This window comes from Eleutherodactylus coqui, chromosome 1 (assembly GCF_035609145.1).
Source record: "Eleutherodactylus coqui strain aEleCoq1 chromosome 1, aEleCoq1.hap1, whole genome shotgun sequence".
NCBI lineage: Eukaryota > Metazoa > Chordata > Amphibia > Anura > Eleutherodactylidae > Eleutherodactylus > Eleutherodactylus coqui.
Window position 1 is genome coordinate 51,715,930 of NC_089837.1, and position 20,971 is coordinate 51,736,900.

Consider the following 20,971-nt stretch of genomic DNA (forward strand, 5'->3'; position numbering starts at 1 on the left):
AGAAAGATAGACAAACAGAGAGAAAGAGAGACCTGTAGGCTTTTTTATATTAGATATCTGCTCCAAATACAAAGTGACACTCTAAATAATCACCTAATCAAGCAGATTTAGAAGTTCACAACCAACACTTTTGAAACACTATGTTCACATAGCGAACATCGGGTCTGCCTATTGCTCTGTCTCTGTCTATCGCTCTCCCTGTGTTTCTCTGTCTCTCTATCGCTCTCTGTTGCTCTCTCTCTTTCTATATTGCTCTCTGTTTCTCTGTCTCTCTATTGCTCTATCGCTCTCGATCTGTCTGTCTGTCACGCTCTGTCTTACTATCTCTCTTTCTCTGTCTGTTTCTTTCTGTGTCTCTGTTGCTATCTCTCTATTTGTCTCGGTATTGCTCTCTCTGTTTCTCTAGCGCTCTCTCTCTGTTTCTCTAGCGCTCTCTCTCTGTCTCTCTAGCGCTCTCTCTCTGTCTCTCTAGCGCTCTCTCTCTGTCTCTCTAGCGCTCTCTCTCTGTCTCTCTAGCGCTCTCTCTCTGTCTCTCTAGCGCTCTCTCTCTGTCTCTCTAGCGCTCTCTCTCTGTCTCTCTAGCGCTCTCTCTCTGTCTCTCTAGCGCTCTCTCTCTGTCTCTCTAGCGCTCTCTCTCTGTCTCTCTAGCGCTCTCTCTCTGTCTCTCTAGCGCTCTCTCTCTGTCTCTCTAGCGCTCTCTCTCTGTCTCTCTAGCGCTCTGTCTCTCTAGCGCTCTCTCTCTGTCTCTCTAGCGCTCTCTCTCTGTCTCTCTAGCGCTCTCTCTCTGTCTCTCTAGCGCTCTCTCTCTGTCTCTCTAGCGCTCTCTCTCTGTCTCTCTAGCGCTCTCTCTGTCTCTCTAGCGCTCTCTCTCTGTCTCTCTAGCGCTCTCTGTCTCTATCGCTCTCTCTCTGTCTCTCTATCGCTTTCTATTTTTGTCTATCATTCTGTCTTTCTATCACTTTCTCTGTGTATTTATCCCTTTCTCTCACTGTCTCTCTCTATTGCTCTGTCTCTCTATGGTTCTCTCTCTCTGTCTCTATCGTCTCACTGTCTCTCTCTTGCTCTCTCTGTCTCTATCACGCTCTCACTATTGCTTTATCTCTCCATCTCTCACTGTCTCTATCGCTCTCTCACTCTGCATCTATTGCTCTCTCTCTATCATTCTGTCTGTCACTCTCTGTTCTGTCTCACTATTGCTCTCTCTCTCTGTCTATCTATCACTCTTGATTGGGCAGTGTATGGTGCAGCTTACCGGTGTATGCTGCATTGCTTAGCAAGGCTTCACTCATTCCAGAGCATGCTTGAAGCACAGCAGCGCATTGCAGTAGACGTAACATTGTAATTTTCAACCCGCCTGACAGGTTCCTGAATGTAATAAACTCACAATTGATGATTTTATGGTGATGGTGAGCATGTGTGTCATCTAATGACACCAACATCATAAACCAAAGCAATGGGGTGAAAGTGTGGTGCAAGAAAAGGCTTATGTATTTTAGATATGTGTATGTATATATATATATATATATATATATATATATATATATAGTGTATGTTTGTGTGTGCGTATGCTCCGGGCAGTGAGTGATAGGTGGGTCCACATGGAGTAGTTTCTGTGGAGAACAGCCACATGTGGAGTTAACGGCTATTCTCCTCATATCAACGTAGCTTATCGACGCTTCTCTCCCTAAGCTGTGCGTCCATAGATTTAACATTGGGAAGTGTATCTGCTCTAACAGGAGACTTGCTGTACCAAAGTCTAATTTTAGGATTTTACGGTGGTGGTGAGAATGGTCCCTTGAGGTCCTGCAAAGGGGTCAAAGAGTGGTGCAGGAGAAAGCTTGTAGGCTTATTTATATTAGATATGCTGCATATTTTCCACATTCAGCATATGCTGTGGGGTAGGTACCCTTCTATTCCACATTAAAACATAGTTTCTTTATTGTATTTTTATGTATGTACAAAAAAAAAAAAAAATCATGTCACTAGAAAGAGTTGTCATTTTGCTGCAAACCTTGGAATGCAGTTGGAATGCAGTTACACCTTAGGCAGATCTGTAAAGGATGAGAGTTGTGGGTGATTAGACAAAGGGTCTTGTCACCTGAGGCCCTAAAAGTGGTTGTGCAGGGCTTGTTTACCCCTAAACGCCTCTATGACACCATCAAAGAGATTTCGGCCAGTTAAGAAAGTTTAAGAGGGGGTACATTATTGGAATATGAGAAGCTGGATGGTCATTTGGATGAATTCAATGACTGTGAGGAGGTATTGAGACAAGTAGATGTGTGCGGGCATATAAGATGACTGGCCTCAGGATGCCCTCGATAGACCATCACTAGAGAGGATCATCTGATCCAACCAGCACAAACAGCTCCAACTGTTTCGTTGTCTGCCATCCATAGACAGGTGGCACCATTATTACAGGCCCCTGTGTCTGTCGTAACCATTTCCACGTGCCTGGCTGAAGAACATTGGGTCTCACAGCTCCTATTGTTTTTGACACCTACCCACCATTGCCTCCATTTGCAGTAATGTTGTGCATGGCAAAACTTGAGTTCTACTAAGTCGAACATGTGGGCGACAACCTGGGATGCCAACTTGCACATCCTACAGGTTTGCATGATTTAGAGGCTAAGTTATAGCAAATTTAGAGTGATATGATGCAGGATACCATACAGAACCTGTAATGCTAGAGGCATTACAGCAGGATACTAGAGCCTCCATGTCGCCCGGATCACATCTTGTATCCAAGGTAGAGGCATTACAACAGGCTGCTAGAGCCTCCATTCCACCCGGATCATATCTTGTATCGAAGCTAGAGGCGGTACAACAGGGTACTAGAGCCTCCATGACCCCCCATATCACATCTGGCATCCAAACTAGAGGCAGTACAACAGGGTACTAGAGCCTCCATGCCCTCCGTATCACATCTTGTATCCAAGCTAGGGCTGGTACAACAGGGTACTAGAGCCTCCATGCCCTCCGTATCACATCTTGTATCCAAGCTAGAGGCAGTACAAAAGGGCACTAGAGCCTCCATGCCCTCAGTATCACAGGTGAGTTAAATATTTCTATTGCCTTGCACCAAATCTAAATTATCCATTGGATACCTGGCGCATCCCTTACCTATTTTCTGTTTTGTACGGATGTCTATTATGACATGCCGTGTTATTTCAAAGGAGATGGCGACAAGTTTAACAATGGAAATAATTAAGAAAGAACTGTTGACATTACCAAATAGGATCGAGAGGGCAATAAGGATAAAGTGCCCGGAGTTAAGTGAGATAAAAACTGCTTTCCAAGATTATTTTCTCCTCGACCTATGGCCAGCTGATGAAGATTTGATCTTAAATCAAAATGCTTTTTCTTTGAAAACTTTGAAAAACCTCCTTAGTGATGTTTGGAGACATGCATTGGACTTGTGTTTTTTATAGATATATCAAATTAACCTATTCTCTCCCAGAGGATTGCGTGTTCCTCTTAAACCAGCGTTTTCTAATGATAAAGATTTTAGTAGTGAATGGGTAATTATGTTGAATACATTTTCTAATTTAGGCCTTAGTCACACGGGCGTTTTTTGCCGCGATTTGCGGATCGCATGACTGATGCGCATCCGCAAATCGCGTGACCGGGGCCGAAAAATCGCCCGAAAAAACTGCTCCTAGCCACGTTTCAATAGAAACGGGTCGGAGCTGTCCAGCGCATTGAATTCAATGGAGCCGGCAATACAGCCGGCTCCATTGAAAGCAATGCGCTGCAGGCGATCTCACGATGAATTGTCGGGAAGGGCTTAAATATATAAGCCCTTCCCTGCAATTCATCCAGAAATGTGTAAAAATAAAAAAATATATATATATATACACACACTCACCTTGTCCCGGCAGACGGAGTTCAGCGCGGCTGGCTGGCAGTGGGTGTGAGTGAGAGCTGCCTCTGATTGGTCCCTGCGCTGAGCCAATCAGAGGTAGCTCACACCCATTCATGAATTCATGAATCCACTGGATACCAGCGATCGCGTTAATGTTACAGAAAAGTTCAAAACAATTAAAGTTTGAGCTCCCCTTACGGATCAGATCTGTAAGGGGTGCTGAGAGTACTCACCCCCCATCCTCCGCGCCGTCCGGCTTCTTCTGTGTTCTCCCCGGAACTGCCGCCGGCGTCTGTGCATGCGCAGAGAGCCGGGAGGCCCGGGAAATTTAAAAAACTCCCTGCTCTCGGCTAGAATGAGTAGCCGAGAGCAGGGAGCTGTCACCGAGAACCGCTGTATGCGGTTCCCGGTCACATGATTGCTGCTATCCAATGGATAGCAGCAATCATGTAAAAGTAAAAAAAAAGTTTAAAAAGTGTAAAAAAAAAAAAGATAAAAAATGTGTTTCATATCCCCTCATGGATCATATCCATGAGGGGAGATGAAATTAGGTACCTTAAGCCCCCAGATTTATCTGCGGCCCTTGCCCAGCTTCTGCGCACGCGTCTGTCGCCAAAATGGCGGACGCAGGCGCAAAAGCGGCAGATTTTTTACGATTGTAGTTTTACTGAATTCTTGTAGTTTAACAGATTTACAATGTTTGGCCTCGGTATATATGCTATAAGGGATGTGTGCTGCCTCTGCTTCCCATAGGAGGATCCGTCTGTAAAGTGGGAGGTTTTCACATTCCTTACATAACACAAGTCGGCTCAGTAAATCTGCTGCCACTAAGGATTGTGTTTCCATCTGAATCCAGTCAGCAGAGTCTTGGATGCTTCTTCCAGGTATTTAAGGAGGTTTAAAGTTTTCATATTTTTAAACTTTGGATTTTGGAACTTTTCCTTTCCCTCCCTGGACTCTACGTCCTCCTGAGAGCTGGCTCAGAGTCTTCTTTCGTCAACCATTAACCAGAACCCGGGATTCACATTTGTACTAATCAGGAACGGTGAGATGATATAAACTTATCCTTTCACAGCCTCTTATAATTGATAATCTTACATAGCGCCAACGTATTCCACAGCGCTTTACAGGTCAGCAGGTACATGTACAGGAGGGGCGAGGGAACTGCTCACAAGAGCTGACAATCTATGGGGGAAACAGGAGTGACAATAGATCGGCTTGGCATTTTGGATTTCTGTCAGTTGTGTGAAATGTTGGCAGTCATCAGATGTGAAAAAGAAGGACTGCTTGGCAGGCAACGTCCTTTTGGCTGAATGCACACGGGAGGATTTGAATTGCGGAATCCGGAGCGGGTGAACACCTCCAGATTCCGCAGCAAATACTGCCCATGGCATGCTATGGAGAAGTGATTCTTATTGCACACGAGCAGAAACCAATTGCGTTTTCCGCTCGCGGATAAAAAAAATTGCAGCATGTTCCATTTCCCTGCGGTGTCCGCACGGACGGCGTACATTGAAGTAAGAGCAGGAGTTTAAAAAAAAAGAATCATCGTTGCGCATGTCCGGCAGCGAGCCGTGCGGACCATCCGCAGTACAAATGAAGAACAAGAACAGCAGGTACATGCGGACGCCGTTGCTGCCATGGTTGCATGATTCGGCATGCAGAATATGGCTCTGCCATGTGCATGCGGCCTTACTCACTTTTATGTAGTTTTTTTTCTATCACTTAAAAAAAAAAACTTGAAATGTATTTATTTATTTTTACTTCACACTTTTTTGTCGTGCATGTTTTTTTAACCTATAGAGAAGTAAGAAAAAATGTCTGAAACACCTCCCCCCCCCCCCCCTCCCTTCCCATATAGTTTATCTGGTCTGATATTTCTGCAGGTCGCAGGCTAGCACTAACAGATGTGATCCGACTGGTTTGGTGGGTGATAATGATCAGCTTCACAAGGATTTATCATCAGGGCATTTTTTGACACCACTTTTCTGGTGTACTTTTATGCCCTTCTCTACTTTAACCCTTTAAAGACCAGAGTGTTTCAGTTCTGAAGGACCAGACATTTTTTAGCGATTCTACCCATGTTGTGGTTTCACGGCCCTCTTTTACATACGCATACAAATTCGCACCTACAAAAGATAGACCATATGGGTGGCAATGGACGTGGTCATGCATTTCTTTTACGTGCGAAGTGCGATTTTTTTTCTTTTCTTTTTTTTATGCTCAAATAAATGCATATAAAAACACGCCTGTCTGACTGAGCCCTTAGGCTACTTTTTAGTACTTTTTACACTGACTGTTTTTACATGTTTTTATTTTATTAAGGGCTTAATCAGATGACCGTATATCGGCCGGGTATTCACGCCGTCCGATATACGGCGTCTCTCTGCAGGGGGAGGAGGCTGGAAGAGCCAGGAGCAGTGCTCTGAGCTCCCGCTCCCTCTCCCTCTCTGCCTCCTCTCCGCCCCTCTGCACTATTTGCAATGAGAGGAGGCGGGACAGAGCGGGGCTAAGTTCCAGGAATTAGCTCCGCCCCATCCCACCTCCCCTCATTGCAAATAGTGCAGAGGGGTGGAGAGGGGGTGGAGATTTGGCAAAGAGGGGGTGGGAGCTCAAAGCACTGCTCCCGGATCTTCCAGCCTCTTCCCCCTGCAGAGAGGGACGCCGTCTGTCGGCCAGCGTGAATACCCAGCCGATACACGGTCGTCTGAATAAGCCCTAAGGCTAATTTTACACAACCAAGTGCAATATGCAAATCGGACCAATAGCGTGCTCAGGGATGTGCGATTTCTCTGCGAATGTGAGGCAATTTTGTTTTCCAACAAAACCTCGCATCACATTCACGTGCACCTCGCAATGTTTTTGCTGGCCCAAATATAGGACATGCTGTGTTTTTTGAAAATCGCTCATGTATTTGATCCAATTTGTGTGAGATTTGTGCAGACTACAAAACATAGGAAAGCATGGGCTCTACATACATGTGATTTGTAGCACTGTCACATCGCGACAAAAATGCCCAATGCCGATACAGCCTAAGGGCGGAGAGAGGGCAGGAGCTCAATGCACTGCTCCCGGCTCTTCCAGCCTCCTCCCCCTGCAGAAATGGACACCATATATCGGCTGGGCGTGAAAATACAATAGAATGCCACTGACTCCTGCCCAGCTGTGGCAGAGGATTCCTTTATCCCCGCGGGGATGATGGAAACTCCTGCCACAGCTGTTACAGCTGTGGCAGAAGTCCGCGGCATTCTTCCTGTGCTTTCAATGGGGCTAGCGCTGCCGTCGCTGGCCCCATTGAAACCACTTGCGATATGTCGGTACTAGATCGGCCTCTTTCTTGCGCTGCGATGCGAGAGTTTTCTCGTGCTCTCGCAGCACAAGAAAAAAAATATCGCCAGTGGGTGGGAGCCCTAAGGAGGATGAGTGCGTAATATCAGCTGGAATGGGCTGGAGTGGACGTTATGCCCAGTAGAGCCGTGAGTGATGTGTAGTTTGAATCTGTACCTGCTGCCTATATGCCATACAGTATGCAGTCTGATGATGTCATACTCTTAGAAGTATTTAGAAAGCAGTAATTTATGAAAAACTGGTCGTTGCTATTTGTTTTGTTTTTTTTATGTATAAGCTCTTTTCTTTTTCTCCATGTAGATTCGTCCAACATGATGATCGGTCTAGACATTATCACTCTTGTTCTTATCCTCGTTATTTTCTTGCTTTTGAGTAAAGTATTTTATAATCGGAAGGAAAACCAGAACAATAATTTCCCTCCAGGACCGCCCTGCCTACCAATCATTGGGAACCTGCATATATTTGACTTCAAGGACCCTTCCAAAACATTCACTCAGGTAAGGATCTTGTGTGCTAATATGGCATCCTGCTGTTTGCCATAGAATGAGTTGTATGGAGCCAAGAGAATCGTCTAAAATGGGCTTCTTGCTGGTTTAGATCACACCGAGAAATCCTGATCAGCCACAAGTTGCAAAGTCTGAAATTTCAATATGGTACAACTGAAAGTTGTTGTGTAGCCCTACAGCTTTAGGGCTTCTTCACAGGGGCGCTGTGGTTTTCGCAGCTGTATCTCTCATTTTAACACCCAATCATGGCTTGGCTGCAGTGTCTATACGCCGCAGTCTGAAATACCCTCATGCGGGCTGCTGTCAAACGGGGAGGGCAGGAGCTATTGTGATAAAAGCCTTCCCCCTCTCCGCTCCCTGCCGCTGCTAAACTCCCTCCCTTTTCCGACAGCTCTCATAGGCTCCCATAAGAGTCTATGTGACCGGTCGGCATGTTCTGGCAAAAGATAGGTCCAGACCTATCTTTTCTGGTCAGCAGAGAAAAATGGCTGTCCGAAAGTCTGTCTGCCTGCCTGCTTGCTTACCTCTCTTTGGAGGACTGTATTATGACCTGTTTACTATTCATCATTGTGTTAGAGGATACCTTGGCAAAGTAATGTTAATTCGGTTTCCTAAGGGCTCTGACAGACAAGTGTGTAACACAATTTGTTTGCTCTTGCGCAATTTTGTTTGCATAATGAACGAGTGTATTTTGCGCAAATGTGGAGCGTATTTGCATAGGCACCACTCATTCACACAGGAGCAGGGGAATCACCCTGTCCTGATATAAAAGGCAAGGCTTCTTTGACACGGGCGACAGCGACATCTCTGCGAGAAAATCGCTGTGATATTGCATCTGTGTTCTGTGCGGTATCGCTCCGTTTTCTCATGGCAATATCACGATTTTGTGTTGCTACAATTTCAAGTGGCTTTGTAGCGCTCTTTTGCTGGGATTTTTTTGGGGTCTTGAAATATAAGCCCTAACCCAAAAATAAGCCCTGACGGCATAAAAAAAGAATACATTACCTAACAGGCACTGTCAGCTCCCTGTGCGTCTTCCCTGAGGCTCCAACAGATTTCCTTGAAGTTTTCCCTGTGCTCTTTCTGATTTGGAGATTCTAAATCCCTGCCTCCAGGAAGCGCTGCCTCTGATTTGTTTCTCGAGTGCCGTGGCTCAGCCAATCACAGCCATTCGATTGCCGATCCAAGGGCGAGGTGTACCAAAGTGGTAGATCAGACATTGGAGTATCCAATTAGCTGTAGGTAGGAGCCACATTACTTATGTCTAGCTGTTTTCAACTCTCCCAGAACATGTAGAAGGGTGCAAGTCTTGCCCAGGAAGCCACTTCTCTGCTCTTGTGTGCCTAGGATTTAAAGCAACAATAAACAATAAGCATGGTTCAATAAGAATGTAAAAAAAACTCCCTTTCAATCCAAAACTAAGGGAGGGTGGTGATCTTCCCTATATAGCTGTTTGGTGAGGTGCTCACTAGCCTTCCAACTAACCTCTGAATGAACAGTGATACTAAATCTCAAAATGGTTGGTCCTTTTATTCATGCTTGTCAGATTAGCCCCTATCAGAAGTGCAGTGCCTATGGATTATCCCTTTCTGTCTTATTGAATAGTTGACTCTGAAGGTGCCTAAGATATACCTTGTACAGATCCTTTTACATGGCAAGATTTAACCCCTGATGGTCGGCCTTTGTCTACATAGAATTCACAGGTGGCTATTCAGAATATACTGGGGACGAATGATCATGCATATGGTCGTTCATCCCCCATTCAGTTTACACATTGTTGGCAGCACTTCCCCAATTCATGCAGTGAAATCTGCTGCCAAGAATGATTATTTATTTTCAACTTCATAAAAGATTTGGTCAGTCGATGAATGTGTATTTGTTCGTTCATTAGCTGATCTGGTTCAGCTTCATGTGGCCTGATGATTGGGCATGTCATGGAATATAAAGTGTTAAGTTTCAGAATGCAATAAGTGTATGTTTTTTACCTTGTATTGGACTATTGGCCCTTAAATAGAAGACTAAATCCTATGCTTTGTAGTGCCGGGAACTAGGATTTTAAGATAAGAAGTCAATAGACAAATTAAATAAGGCTAAGCTATGTCAACAGAGAAGACACACAACTATAGCAGAACTATTGTCTAATGCAACAGCAATATCCTGACTTAGGTAATTCTGTGTTTGAGACGGGCCTTAAGGGCTTTGAGACTATTTGGTAGATGTCAATAAGTCTTGTGATCAATAAGTATTTTCACCTTTGTAACAGTAAGCTACGTAACACTAATCTTTGTACCAGGCAACATTTGGATACGCCCATTCTTTCTGTATAAGAGTTGGCAATGTTCATAATAAAGTAGAATTCATTGGAGACATGTCTTGACATAACATGGAGTGATTTCATGCTATTGATAGATAATGCTAGCAAAATCTCCTCATCACAGGCTTCCATATCTACCAATTTGGCACCTGGCAACGAGGTCATAAGATTGGTACCGTTGTGGTCCGATAACAGGCAAACAAACATTCTTACAAACTTTCTTGCCTGACCATTGTGCCATGAGTGCAAAACGACCTTTAGTCAAAGAAAAGATGATTGGTCTTCCTTCTAGAGTGTAGGAACCTTGCTAAACAGTAATTCCTTAGCATCTTGGACCCATGCATGTGATATGGAGCAGAGCTGGGATCTGGCCTTCCATCATCTGAGGCAAAAATTCAGCTTCTTGCCCTAGCCCAATATCTAAATACCCCGGTTTAGGCATAATAGCTTTTTGACACATCTCTGGTATCTAGGATGCATACTTTACTCTGCCATGTTTGATCTGCATAAGAAGGGGAATATTGCCATGTAGTGACCCAGAGTTAATGTGACCCCTCCATAAGTGTGAATGCATTTATCTTGTGCTTACATGTTGTCAGTGTCTTCTATGTTGCATGAATATGATGTGTATTGCATGGCTGCAGCACTGAGTGGGTTAACGTCTGGGTTATGTCTGAAAAATGTATCATGTTATATGTCACGTGATCGTGCTTCATGTATATGATTTGCAAGGTGTCTGGAAGGAAAGTTTTGTTCTGGGCTTGTAAGAGAGGGCACAGGGGAGTGATGTTCTGTGAATGAGCCATGCAGACACCATCGGCTCTGGGTGGTCTGGAATAGAAGAAGCTGGAAGGTATCCACCAGCTTACCCTGGGCATGCTTTACCCGAGAGAGACAGAGAGAGAGAGACAGAGAGAGAGAGGCCTTCATGCAGCATAGAGTGCCCATCTGACAAATGTGAGTGTTGACCGGTTGAGAGTTGGGGAGAGTGCAAGATATTGGCCTGGAACAGAATCCCCAGATAACGTAGCCTGTGGACTCGTCTATCATCCCATGAGTCCGCCCTGTCACAGTACGCCACGTTTTTGCACCTTGTTCCTGCTAGTGTGTATATTACTGTTGTACTAATATGTTCAAGTAAAGGAGCACTGCCGACAATTCCCGGCTTTGCGTTAAATGTTTCCCTGTGTGTGGACTATTTATTTTTCTACCATCTGAGAGGTACCGGTAGTAAGAACTGCAATATAATGATTATTATATAACTATTTCATTGTATCTTATTTTACAGCTGAGCAACCGGTTTGGCCCAGTGTTCAGCGTCCAGTTAGGGATGAAGAAGTTGGTGGTCCTGTATGGATATGATGCAGTAAAGGATGCTTTTGTCAACCATGGCGAAGGATTTTCTAACAGAGCTGACATACCGATATTTAAGGAATCATCAAAGGGACATGGTAAAAACAGGCTATTATTCCCACAACCCATTAAAATGTGTATGTACACAGTTGTTGATGGCCATATTTGTCCCAGGTTTATGTTCCCCATGATTCACGCCACATGAACCTGGTGTCAGGTTACCTTTAACTCCACATCCAATCCAGAATAACACTTTTTTTTATATTATCTTTATTGAGGTATCGTCTTTTCTAATGGCGAAAACTGGAAAGTAATGAGAAGATTTACTATTTCAACATTGAAAGACTTTGGGATGGGAAAGAAATCCTTAGAAGAACGGATAAATGAAGAATGTGACTCATTAGTAGAGATCTTTAAATCATACAGAGGTAAGAAGTTCCATGTACAATCCATACTCCTATTTTATACAGAAGGACAGCTCCCGCTGCATTCCATGACCAATTTTTCTATAGTAAATAATGACCTATTCTACACTAAACCACACCCTTCATGACCCCTCACAATAATCGTGACTCTTAGTGAAACCTTGCATGTGTGGTTCCTCCAATATCTAGGACTGTTCCACGGTATCCAGGACAGTTTGGAGGCATGTTACAGTGTATTGCATAGAGACAAAGGTAGAGCCTAATGCTGCACTCTATTTCTGGCAGGCTGATTGAAATGAAAATTGTGGTATTAAGCTCCGCCCTCATCTCATAGATCTACACTCTTTCCCTCAGGTTTCATCAACCTTTCCTTTCTACATTCTAGGATAAGTTTTTTTTTAAAATCTGCATGGACAGCAACCATGTATTTTTAACTTTCTGTATAATGCCTTTAAGGGTTGATGTGTAGAGCAGAGTTTTGTGCACAAATCCTATATAGCAAAGAGGTGACCTTAGTAGCCATACAAGCCATATGACCTCCATGTGTTGCCATACAAGCTCCATTGGACTCTATATACAATGATATTCTCTCCTAGCAGCAGCACTTCCCTATCCCTTCCTACATACAGCATCGGATGGAAGGTGGCACAATTTTTGGCTTCTCGGATTTGTATGAAAACTGTACAGGTTTCCTGTACCCTCCAGGTTAGTCCTATTCTGGTTTGGAGAACCTTCAAGTTGCATGGAAGCATCAAAGCTTAGAAAACTGTGACATACTCCATCTGTTGTATTTTGGAGTCATGCTCCCCAAAATAATTGCTTCTAGAAGAGACTGTGCCGCTGGTTAAAAGTAAAAGGGTCAAGCACTGCCCAATATCATTCACTCTCTCAGTAAGGCCCATGTGTTGGTAGATCAACCATCATTAGGTCTATTGAATTTAATGGACAATATTATTACGCAGTTCTGTTTTTCTTGTAGGAAAGCCATTTGAGAATACGCCCATCATTAACACCTCTGTGGTCAATATCATCGTTTCTATATTGCTTGGCCACCGCTTCGATCATGGAGATCCTACAATCCTTAAACTCATAAGTTTAGTTAATGAAAACTTCAAGCTCTTGGGAAGCCCAATGGTTGCCGTAAGTTTTACATTAATGAGTCAAGATTACTTGTAAAAGCAATTTCATTTTTCTTACTCTATAGCTGGAGATTCGGAGCTCTGCATGAGAAAAATGGAGCTCCAACTACCATCAAGAAATAGGCAAAAAATATGGAAAATAGAAATGACCGGATGATGAAACAGGGGTCAATCACATAGGGAATCGTCAAAGATTTGTTCATTGCTACCCTTGACATTAGGTGTTGGTATTGTGATTAACCCTTGTGTGTTTTACCTCCCACTAGTTATATAACATGTATCCGAACATAATCCGCTGGTTACCTGGAGGTCATCGAACAGTTTTCAAAAATAATTCACAGTTAAAAAATTTTATAACGGAAACGTTCACCAAGCAGAAGAGTCAACTGGACGTAAATCATCAGGACAACTTAATTGATGCCTTTCTGATAAAGCAACTGGAGGTAACCTTTAATTCTCATCTGAGATGTTACAAAAAAGCCTTGTTAGATACAGTCCAGTGTTTATACGAATATATTAACCTTTTCATAACCAGAGGATATTTTGGGCCTTTGTGCCCCGAGTAAAAATTTCACCTTTTGGAATAGTGAATCCAAAGGACTTATTCAAATATGCGTGTCTGACTTTGGTGCATGAAAATTGGACTGATTTTAATCCGTGTGCATCTGTTTGACATGAATATGCGTTGGGTGTGTCCATCTTTTTACATCCATGCGTGATCGGTGTGTCATCTCTTTTGTTTGTTGTTTTTCCCCCTCACATGGGTCTCCTTCAGTATTTTTCCAAGGTTTTTTTCTCTAGAATTGCTTAGCAGAGATCAGTGAAGAACTGAGTACAGTATTGTCCTCCATGGGTCCTCCATTGTTGAGTGCATGCACTAACTTGAACAGGTGACTTATCTGAGGAGTTGGAGTAGAATAGAACATGCTCGATATTGTGTTTTTGTTTTTCCTCCAAGAGTTCTGAAATACATGTGGATTTCCTCCATCTGAGCTCTATTTTTCATTTTCTTTGTGCCGCATTGACTTGAATGTGTGACATAAACCACAATAGGGCATGATATTTTTCTTAGCTTTTTGAGAGGGATCTTTTATATGCGGACTGATTTTAAGAAACGCTCAGTGTCTGTATAGCCCCGTTGACTGGAATGGGTCAGTGTGTAGTCAGTTGCAAATATAGACAGTACACAGATATGAAAAGATATTTTTGTGCGTAGTTAAGTTAATTTATCTAACCGCAAAATTGCTTTTTTTGTGTTTGTTTGGGAGGGGGGGGGGCTTTCTTATTTTGGATGATATGGATAATTTATTATTTTTGTAGATTTTTTTAACAGAATCATGTTCAGAAATAAAAAATAGTTTTTTCCTGTTTTTTTCTCTTTTTTTTTTTTGTCTGTTTTAAAATAGTTAGATCTGTTAATATTTACCCCCCAAAAAAATCCTGCAATCCTCCCTGAACTAGGAGCATAACTATAGGGGATGAAGTTGCACCCGGACCCAAGAGCCTTAGGGAGCTCATAAGGCTTCTCTTCTCCATATAGGGAGCCCAGTACTATGAATAAAGCACTATATTTGGGGGCCCTGTTACAGGTTTTGCATTGGGGCCCAAAAGCTTCAAGCTATGTCTCTGCCCTGAACATAATATCAAATATTTGGATGTCCTTTGATGCATAACATAGCTATTGTACCGAACACAAAAATCCTATTAACTTTAAGTGTATCTCCCTCCCTTAGGGCTTATTCACACAAGCGTATATCAGGTGGCGTTTTCACGGCTGGACAATATACGCTACCATGTGATGCACGGGTTCGGCGTATATGCCTCACCGTATATGCGTCCCCCTTCCCTCCCTCTTGCTGGCTCACCTCTTCTCCCCTTCCCTCCGGATGTTTGCAATGGGAGGGTGTGGGACAGGGGAAGAGGTAAGCTCCCACCCACTCCCCACCCCTTTTCCGCAGCCAGCCATGGGAGGGGACGGGACAGAGCTAAGATTCGCCCCCATCCCATCGCCTCCTATTGCAGACAGACGAAGGGGAGGACATAGGAGGAGAGAAGGGAGAGGGAGTTTAGCAGTAATGCTGCTAAACTCCCTCCCACCTCCCTTATCTGGCTGCTGTCATTGGCTCCCATAGGAGTCTATGGCAGAGGCTGTAGTCCGGCCAGGAAGATAGTTCCAGGGCTATGTTTCCAGCCCGGCATAAAAAGCGCCCGTCTGGGTGCTTTTAAACTGTGGGGAAACGTCTGTGTGATCTGATGCATTTGAATCCAATGCATCCGATGGTAGCATATATCGGCTTGCTGTGAAACCGGCGGCCTCTATATGCTTGTGTGAATAAGCCCTTAGTTTTAGTGAGAACCTCTGTACATGGAGGAAAATCGTCCAAGTACAGAAATCTTTTTAATAAAGGCACAAAGGTAAATGGTGTCAGGGTAGAACAGACAAATTGGTGGCTGGAGGTAATAGTTATTCACTAATGTCATTTGTTGATATTCCAGAATAATCCTGAATCGGAGAGATACTTTCACAATGACAATTTAGTCATGCTTGTGTCTAATTTATTTTCTGCTGGACTGGAGACGACTTCTACAACTCTGAGATGGGGCCTCCTGCTAATGATGCGATATCCAGAGATTCAAAGTAAGAACCTGTGAAGCTGCTTGAAGCGGGGATGAAAATGTTAACTGTGTTGTCGAGAAAATGCTATGACTATTGGTGTCTATTTAGAGAAATGACATGAGACCGAGGTTTGACTGAGGTCAGGGGACCAACCCAGGCAAAAAATGGAATTAAAAAATTACTGGCTGCTCCTGGACCGCCCCTCCCTGCTCTGGTCGCCCTAGGCACTGGACCTCCCGTGCCTAGTGACAAATAAGGGCCAGCTGCCTGATGCACGTAAGGTGTTTAGCCTTCATTTGTGGAGTCAAAAACTCCTTCTTTGGTAATCTGTATCACACAGCTTCTTCCTCACTGTCCTACAGCTTAACTACACACCATTTTGTTCTCTTTACAGCTTCAAAGATTTGGAACTTGCCTTCAGATTTTTTTTCTGGCTCAGTTTTAAAAGTATTTGGTTATCCCTTGGGCTGGTGTTTTGCGTCCTTTCACAAGGACGTGCGACAAGTCTTGACCCAAATCCAGTCACTTCCTATGTAGCACACCACTGCTTGATTTACAAATAATTTCCTACTGAATTCAGACTGGGTTATTGAAGTATTTGGTAGAAACACTTCCACTTTTTACTCTTTTTTTTTTTTTTTAGGTGAAATATCACAATTTCTGCCCACTTTTGCAAAAGTTCCGCCATCTGATGATCAAATTATTAATCTTTAGCCTAAAACAGAAATGGCATATTCAGTAAAACTTAAAGTTGGATACTCGGTAAGAGTGGAATTAGTTTGAGTGTTTCTATTAGGCCCCATATTATGGATTCTTTGCATTGCTGCAGCCTGATATTATTCCATTGTGCTCTTTATTGGCGTCTTGAACCCGTGTGTTACAAACTGTAGTGTGGCATGTCTGTCAGTTATAGACTGTTTATTATCGCTAAAAAAATGCTTATTTGATGCAACTTCTCTTTTAAATTTTGATAGCACCAGGTGCTGGATGAAATGGCATGATGGTGCAGGGCAATAGCTAGGGAGGTGTTACCTCCTGTAACAAAGCAACCCCCTGAGCTTATGAAGCTCTACAGAGTAACAGAAGTAGTGAGTGATGGAAGGTAAAGTGCTGTACTTCCTAGGGTTGCGGTGAATTTTGGGGACCAAGTGTCTACACTGAACCTCAAACCAAGCCACATAGAAACTGTAGCATATCTGCACTAGGAGCTGCTTCTAACCAAAGACTCTGCACCATTTGCTCATGTAGCCCAGTGCCAGACACGTAACTGATGAAAAGAGGATACTGATGTTTATGGTACCTGATTGTTAACAAAAAAAACTTCCATTGAGCAAGAGCAATTATGTGGTCTATCCATGGTGATGATGTACCGATCTGCCAGATTCCCGACAAGGCCTGTCACTGGGCCATGTCACTGTACTTCCTGAGTGGTTCAGAGGGGAAGGAAGGAGCTGGAGCCTTTCAATCTCCCTAGTGGTAGTTCTAATTCAAAACCTGCCTGAGGCCTTCCCTGCCACGGAGACTTCTTGACCAGGAACCAAAGGATGAGCACCTGCAGGCACATGCCAGTAGCCCACCACTGCTCTGTCCTTTGATTAGGGATATTAATACTCATTGAGATCTTGCACATACCTACGACCTATTGCAACATCATTTTGATTGGATTTCTTGTTTTAAATGTTTAAATAGTCTATTATGCCAATAACTGTTCCTTGGCTGATTGGCCCATGTATGATTTTTTTTTTTAATTCAGAAAATGTTCAAAAGGAGATTGAGCAAATAATCGGACTACGCCGGCCCCAGATAGAACATCGCAAACAAATGCCCTACACGGATGCTGTCATACATGAGATTCAGAGATTTGGGAATATTGTACCTGCAGTTGCTCCACATGCTACAACTCAAAACATTATGTTCAGAGGCTACTTCCTGCCAAAAGTAAGAGAAATGTCATAGTTGGAATTTATTAAAGGGATGGTCCGGTTTAGAAACCCATCTTGATATGCCCCATTAATTTAATGATGCCAGTTTCCCTATTGGGGAAAAGCACCTACAGTGTTTCTCTTCCTGGAGGGCTGAAACTGTTGCTTTCAATGTTATACTTCAATTTCCCTGCAGCACCTCCACAGGTGAGATGAACACTTCCTGCTCCTTCACAGATTACAACTTATCGCTGTGATCAGCTAATTTTCAGGAGGCCGTTCTAAGAAAAAGTCGATTGTCTCCTTGCGAAGAAGGGGAGACCCCACTATCCCTGGCTGTGACGGTCAAGGCCACTCCGAAGAGAAGGCAGGGCAAGATTGAGCCCCTATCTTGCACACCTAAGAGGGCTCCGTTTGCCACCCAGGGAGCCCTTTTATACTGTGTGCTGTAAAACAATTAGACAATAAGAGAAATATGTGCTGCTGCACTGTGACTGTCAGTATCTCTTCCCCGTGCGCCATAATCATTTGCCACTCTGTAGCTATTGGGTCAATTATTTTGAATTTTGAATTCCCACAGCTTCCCTTCATAATGGAGCTACCATGTTGGAGGGTGCCCTTACACCTAGCTGTAGTGTGCTGCGTTTGCTAAAAACATACGGTTTTACCACGATATTCCATGTACTTCTTGACTGTGTTATCTGCAAAAACAAGGCGGCCAAAAATAACCAAGGCAATCTATGACAAAACCACATGCTGTCGCTAGGTATATGGACCCCTAACAGAGCTGCCCAGAATACTAGAGAATTCTTTATCATGTATCTTATCTGTTCCACTCCTCTGTTTCCAGGGCACTGAAGTTCTTCTCTCATTGTCTTCTGTACTCAAGGATAAAAAATACTTTGAAAAACCGGATGAATTTTTTCCAGAACATTTTCTCAATTCCCAAGGACACTTTGTGAAAAATGAAGCATTTCTGCCATTTTCAGCAGGTATTGTGGGTAAAAGAACTCACTGGCAGACATTGCTGCGTGATCCATGTTTGCATTGTGCTTGCCGGATGAGGATGTGACAGGCTGTTTCCTCAGTCATTGGTTGGATCATATCATATAATTGCACTTGATGTCATAAGTTAGAATGTAGAAAAGATGAAGTTTTCAAAAATGAAATTGACCAGATTGCAAGACGCCATGTATTAAGCAACACAAACCTTTTTTTTAACTAAAGCCCAGCTCATTCATACAGCACACACCCCATTTATCATTGGAAGAATCACCCCTCCATCACACCCCAAACTGAATGCAGATCCCAAAAACTAATGCTGACCCTCTAAACTAAAGGCCATTTTATGTAGGACAACAGTCAGGGATGAACATTTGTGTAAGCGGCTAAGAAATGAGAAAAAATCAGCTGATCAAATGTTTTGTGATGTAAAAATCATTGATGCCGTAACATTCATTTTCCGATAATTGGGCTTGTCAATGCAAATGAGCAGCCAATGAGCAAGCAGAGAAACATTCAACTATTCTGCTGGTTTAAGTAAGTGTAAAAAAAATCTTGCTGGTTGGCTTTGTAAATGAGGAGATGTAAAGCCAAGCAGTGATAGATGTATTGGAACGATTCTGTTCTTCCTCGTAAAATTGATCGTCTACCTTGTGTGAACAGCAGTCAATGAGTGTTGAAGGACCTACTTTGTCGATTGCTCATTCCAGTGAGCCAATTCTTGGCCGGGGTAAATGGACCATCCGCCAGGAGACTTGGAGGTTCTTCTGGGAACTGTTAGTCATTTTCTACTTTACTACCTAAACCCAGAAAATGTTTTAATGTTCAGTTTTGGTATTGGAAAAGACATTTCAGTCTTTGTATAATGAAAAGTTTTTCCTTTTTTCTTTTTCTTCTGTATTGACTCCTTTTGGTTTGCTGAAATTCAGTAGGAACCTGCTAAATGCATTCTAACAAGCCATCCATCTTTGCCCTTCACATGATCAGGACAGACAAACATTTCTTTTTCTTCTTCTTCTAGGTAAAAGACGATGCGCTGCAGAGATCCTGGCTAAAGCCGAGCTGTTCCTCTTTTTTACGAGACTGATGCAAAACTTTACTTTCCAGGCTCCTCCTGACACTGAGGTTGACATTACTCCTGTAGTTGGGTTTACCAATGCACCCATGTTCCATAAAATGTGTGCTGTGCCACGTCATAATGACTAAGAGGGCTGTGTCAAAGTCAGTCGAGGCTTTTGAATGCAAAATTTGGTTGGGACCCCTCTGCAGTAAAAAGGTCATAGAATTTGTGGCTACATTAAAGACATTTTAAATTTATCTGCATTGCTGGTAACTTCCATGTTCAATCACTGGAATGGATGATGATATATTGTCCATAGCACCGGGCCACAGTCTTTTATTGCTGTGATGTGTATGGCAATTATGAACACTTGGTGACCATATTTCTTCTAGTTATTACTGGTCAAAGATGGGACATTAAAACTTTTATAATGTTGGAGGGTCATGTAAACATTTTCCAAAATACAATGTCTTGTCTGTCAGGTGCTGGAGGGTACTGGAAGGCAGAGGTCCCCAGCAGTTGCTCTTTGCCCATGTTGTAGTATGGATTTGATGGCCAATCACATTGAGATGGGCAAATTAGAATTTTGTTAACTTCAAAAGTTGCATTTGGCTAGCCATGAGGTGTGAACGTGATCTTGTGGATACACCTCAGAGTGTATCATATACAAAAGTGCGATTATGATACCGCAAGCTAGCGTGTATTTGGAGCTCCATATAGAATCACTCATGATGAACATGACTGAGCTATAAATACTAAAGGGATCTGGGATATGGTCTGGCATGGACAATTGCCCCTTTTATCTGACCTCTTTACAGTGTCTTACCTGATAATTCTCTGGGACTTTGTTGAGCCAGTCAAACACTAGAAGAGGACCTCACATGCCACACTCTTGATGTCTTCTCCGTATAAGGCCTATTTAAAATAAGACAAAATGAGCTTTGCCTACGGAGTTTGTGGAGATTTACTGCATAAAAGGTCTTGTTTTTGGCTAAAAATGTTGCATTTGACAAATGGAACTTCAGATCTATTGTATGTGAAAATTATAACGTGGTACCAAAAATAGTATTTCTATGGAGCTCATATGGAAGTTTGGACATTTTATTTTTTTTCAATAAAGCTTATCAAAGTAAAAAGGCAAGAACTTTTTTATTCTGCATAAAGTATTAAAACATGTAAAAATCCCAAAAGAACAATGGTGGAATCACGGTCTTCTTGTTTTCCTCCTACCGATGGGAATATAAAATGGTAACTGCTATTCAGTAAATCATACATAACTTAAAAGTGATACAACAGAAATCTACAACCCATCCTACAAAAAACACTATGCAGTTCATTCGGCTGCACTGATAGAAAAACAAAAAAGCTCTGCCTCTCAGAGAACAGTTTTATGAAAAAAAAGTTACTTCCTGTAGCTCAAAAT

The 20,971-nt window shown here is 42.9% G+C and overlaps 1 protein-coding gene across 5 annotated transcripts in view; it reads left to right on the top strand.

Moving 5' to 3' along the window:
- The window catches only part of LOC136620855 (cytochrome P450 2C5-like), a 24,509-nt gene extending 3,825 nt beyond the window's left edge, over positions 1-20,684 (top strand). For 2 of the 5 annotated variants that reach the window (XM_066595910.1, XM_066595884.1), the window contains exons 2-10: positions 7,511-7,707; positions 11,319-11,481; positions 11,662-11,811; positions 12,788-12,948; positions 13,214-13,390; positions 15,444-15,585; positions 17,318-17,502; positions 18,337-18,478; positions 19,510-20,684. In XM_066595910.1, the coding sequence (XP_066452007.1) occupies positions 7,522-7,707; positions 11,319-11,481; positions 11,662-11,811; positions 12,788-12,948; positions 13,214-13,390; positions 15,444-15,585; positions 17,318-17,502; positions 18,337-18,478; positions 19,510-19,694 (1,491 nt within the window). In that variant the 5' untranslated portion in view covers positions 7,511-7,521 and the 3' untranslated portion in view covers positions 19,695-20,684. The other 3 variants (XM_066595918.1, XM_066595892.1, XM_066595900.1) reach the window with 3 other exon arrangements.
- Positions 20,685-20,971: the final 287 nt, after the last annotated feature.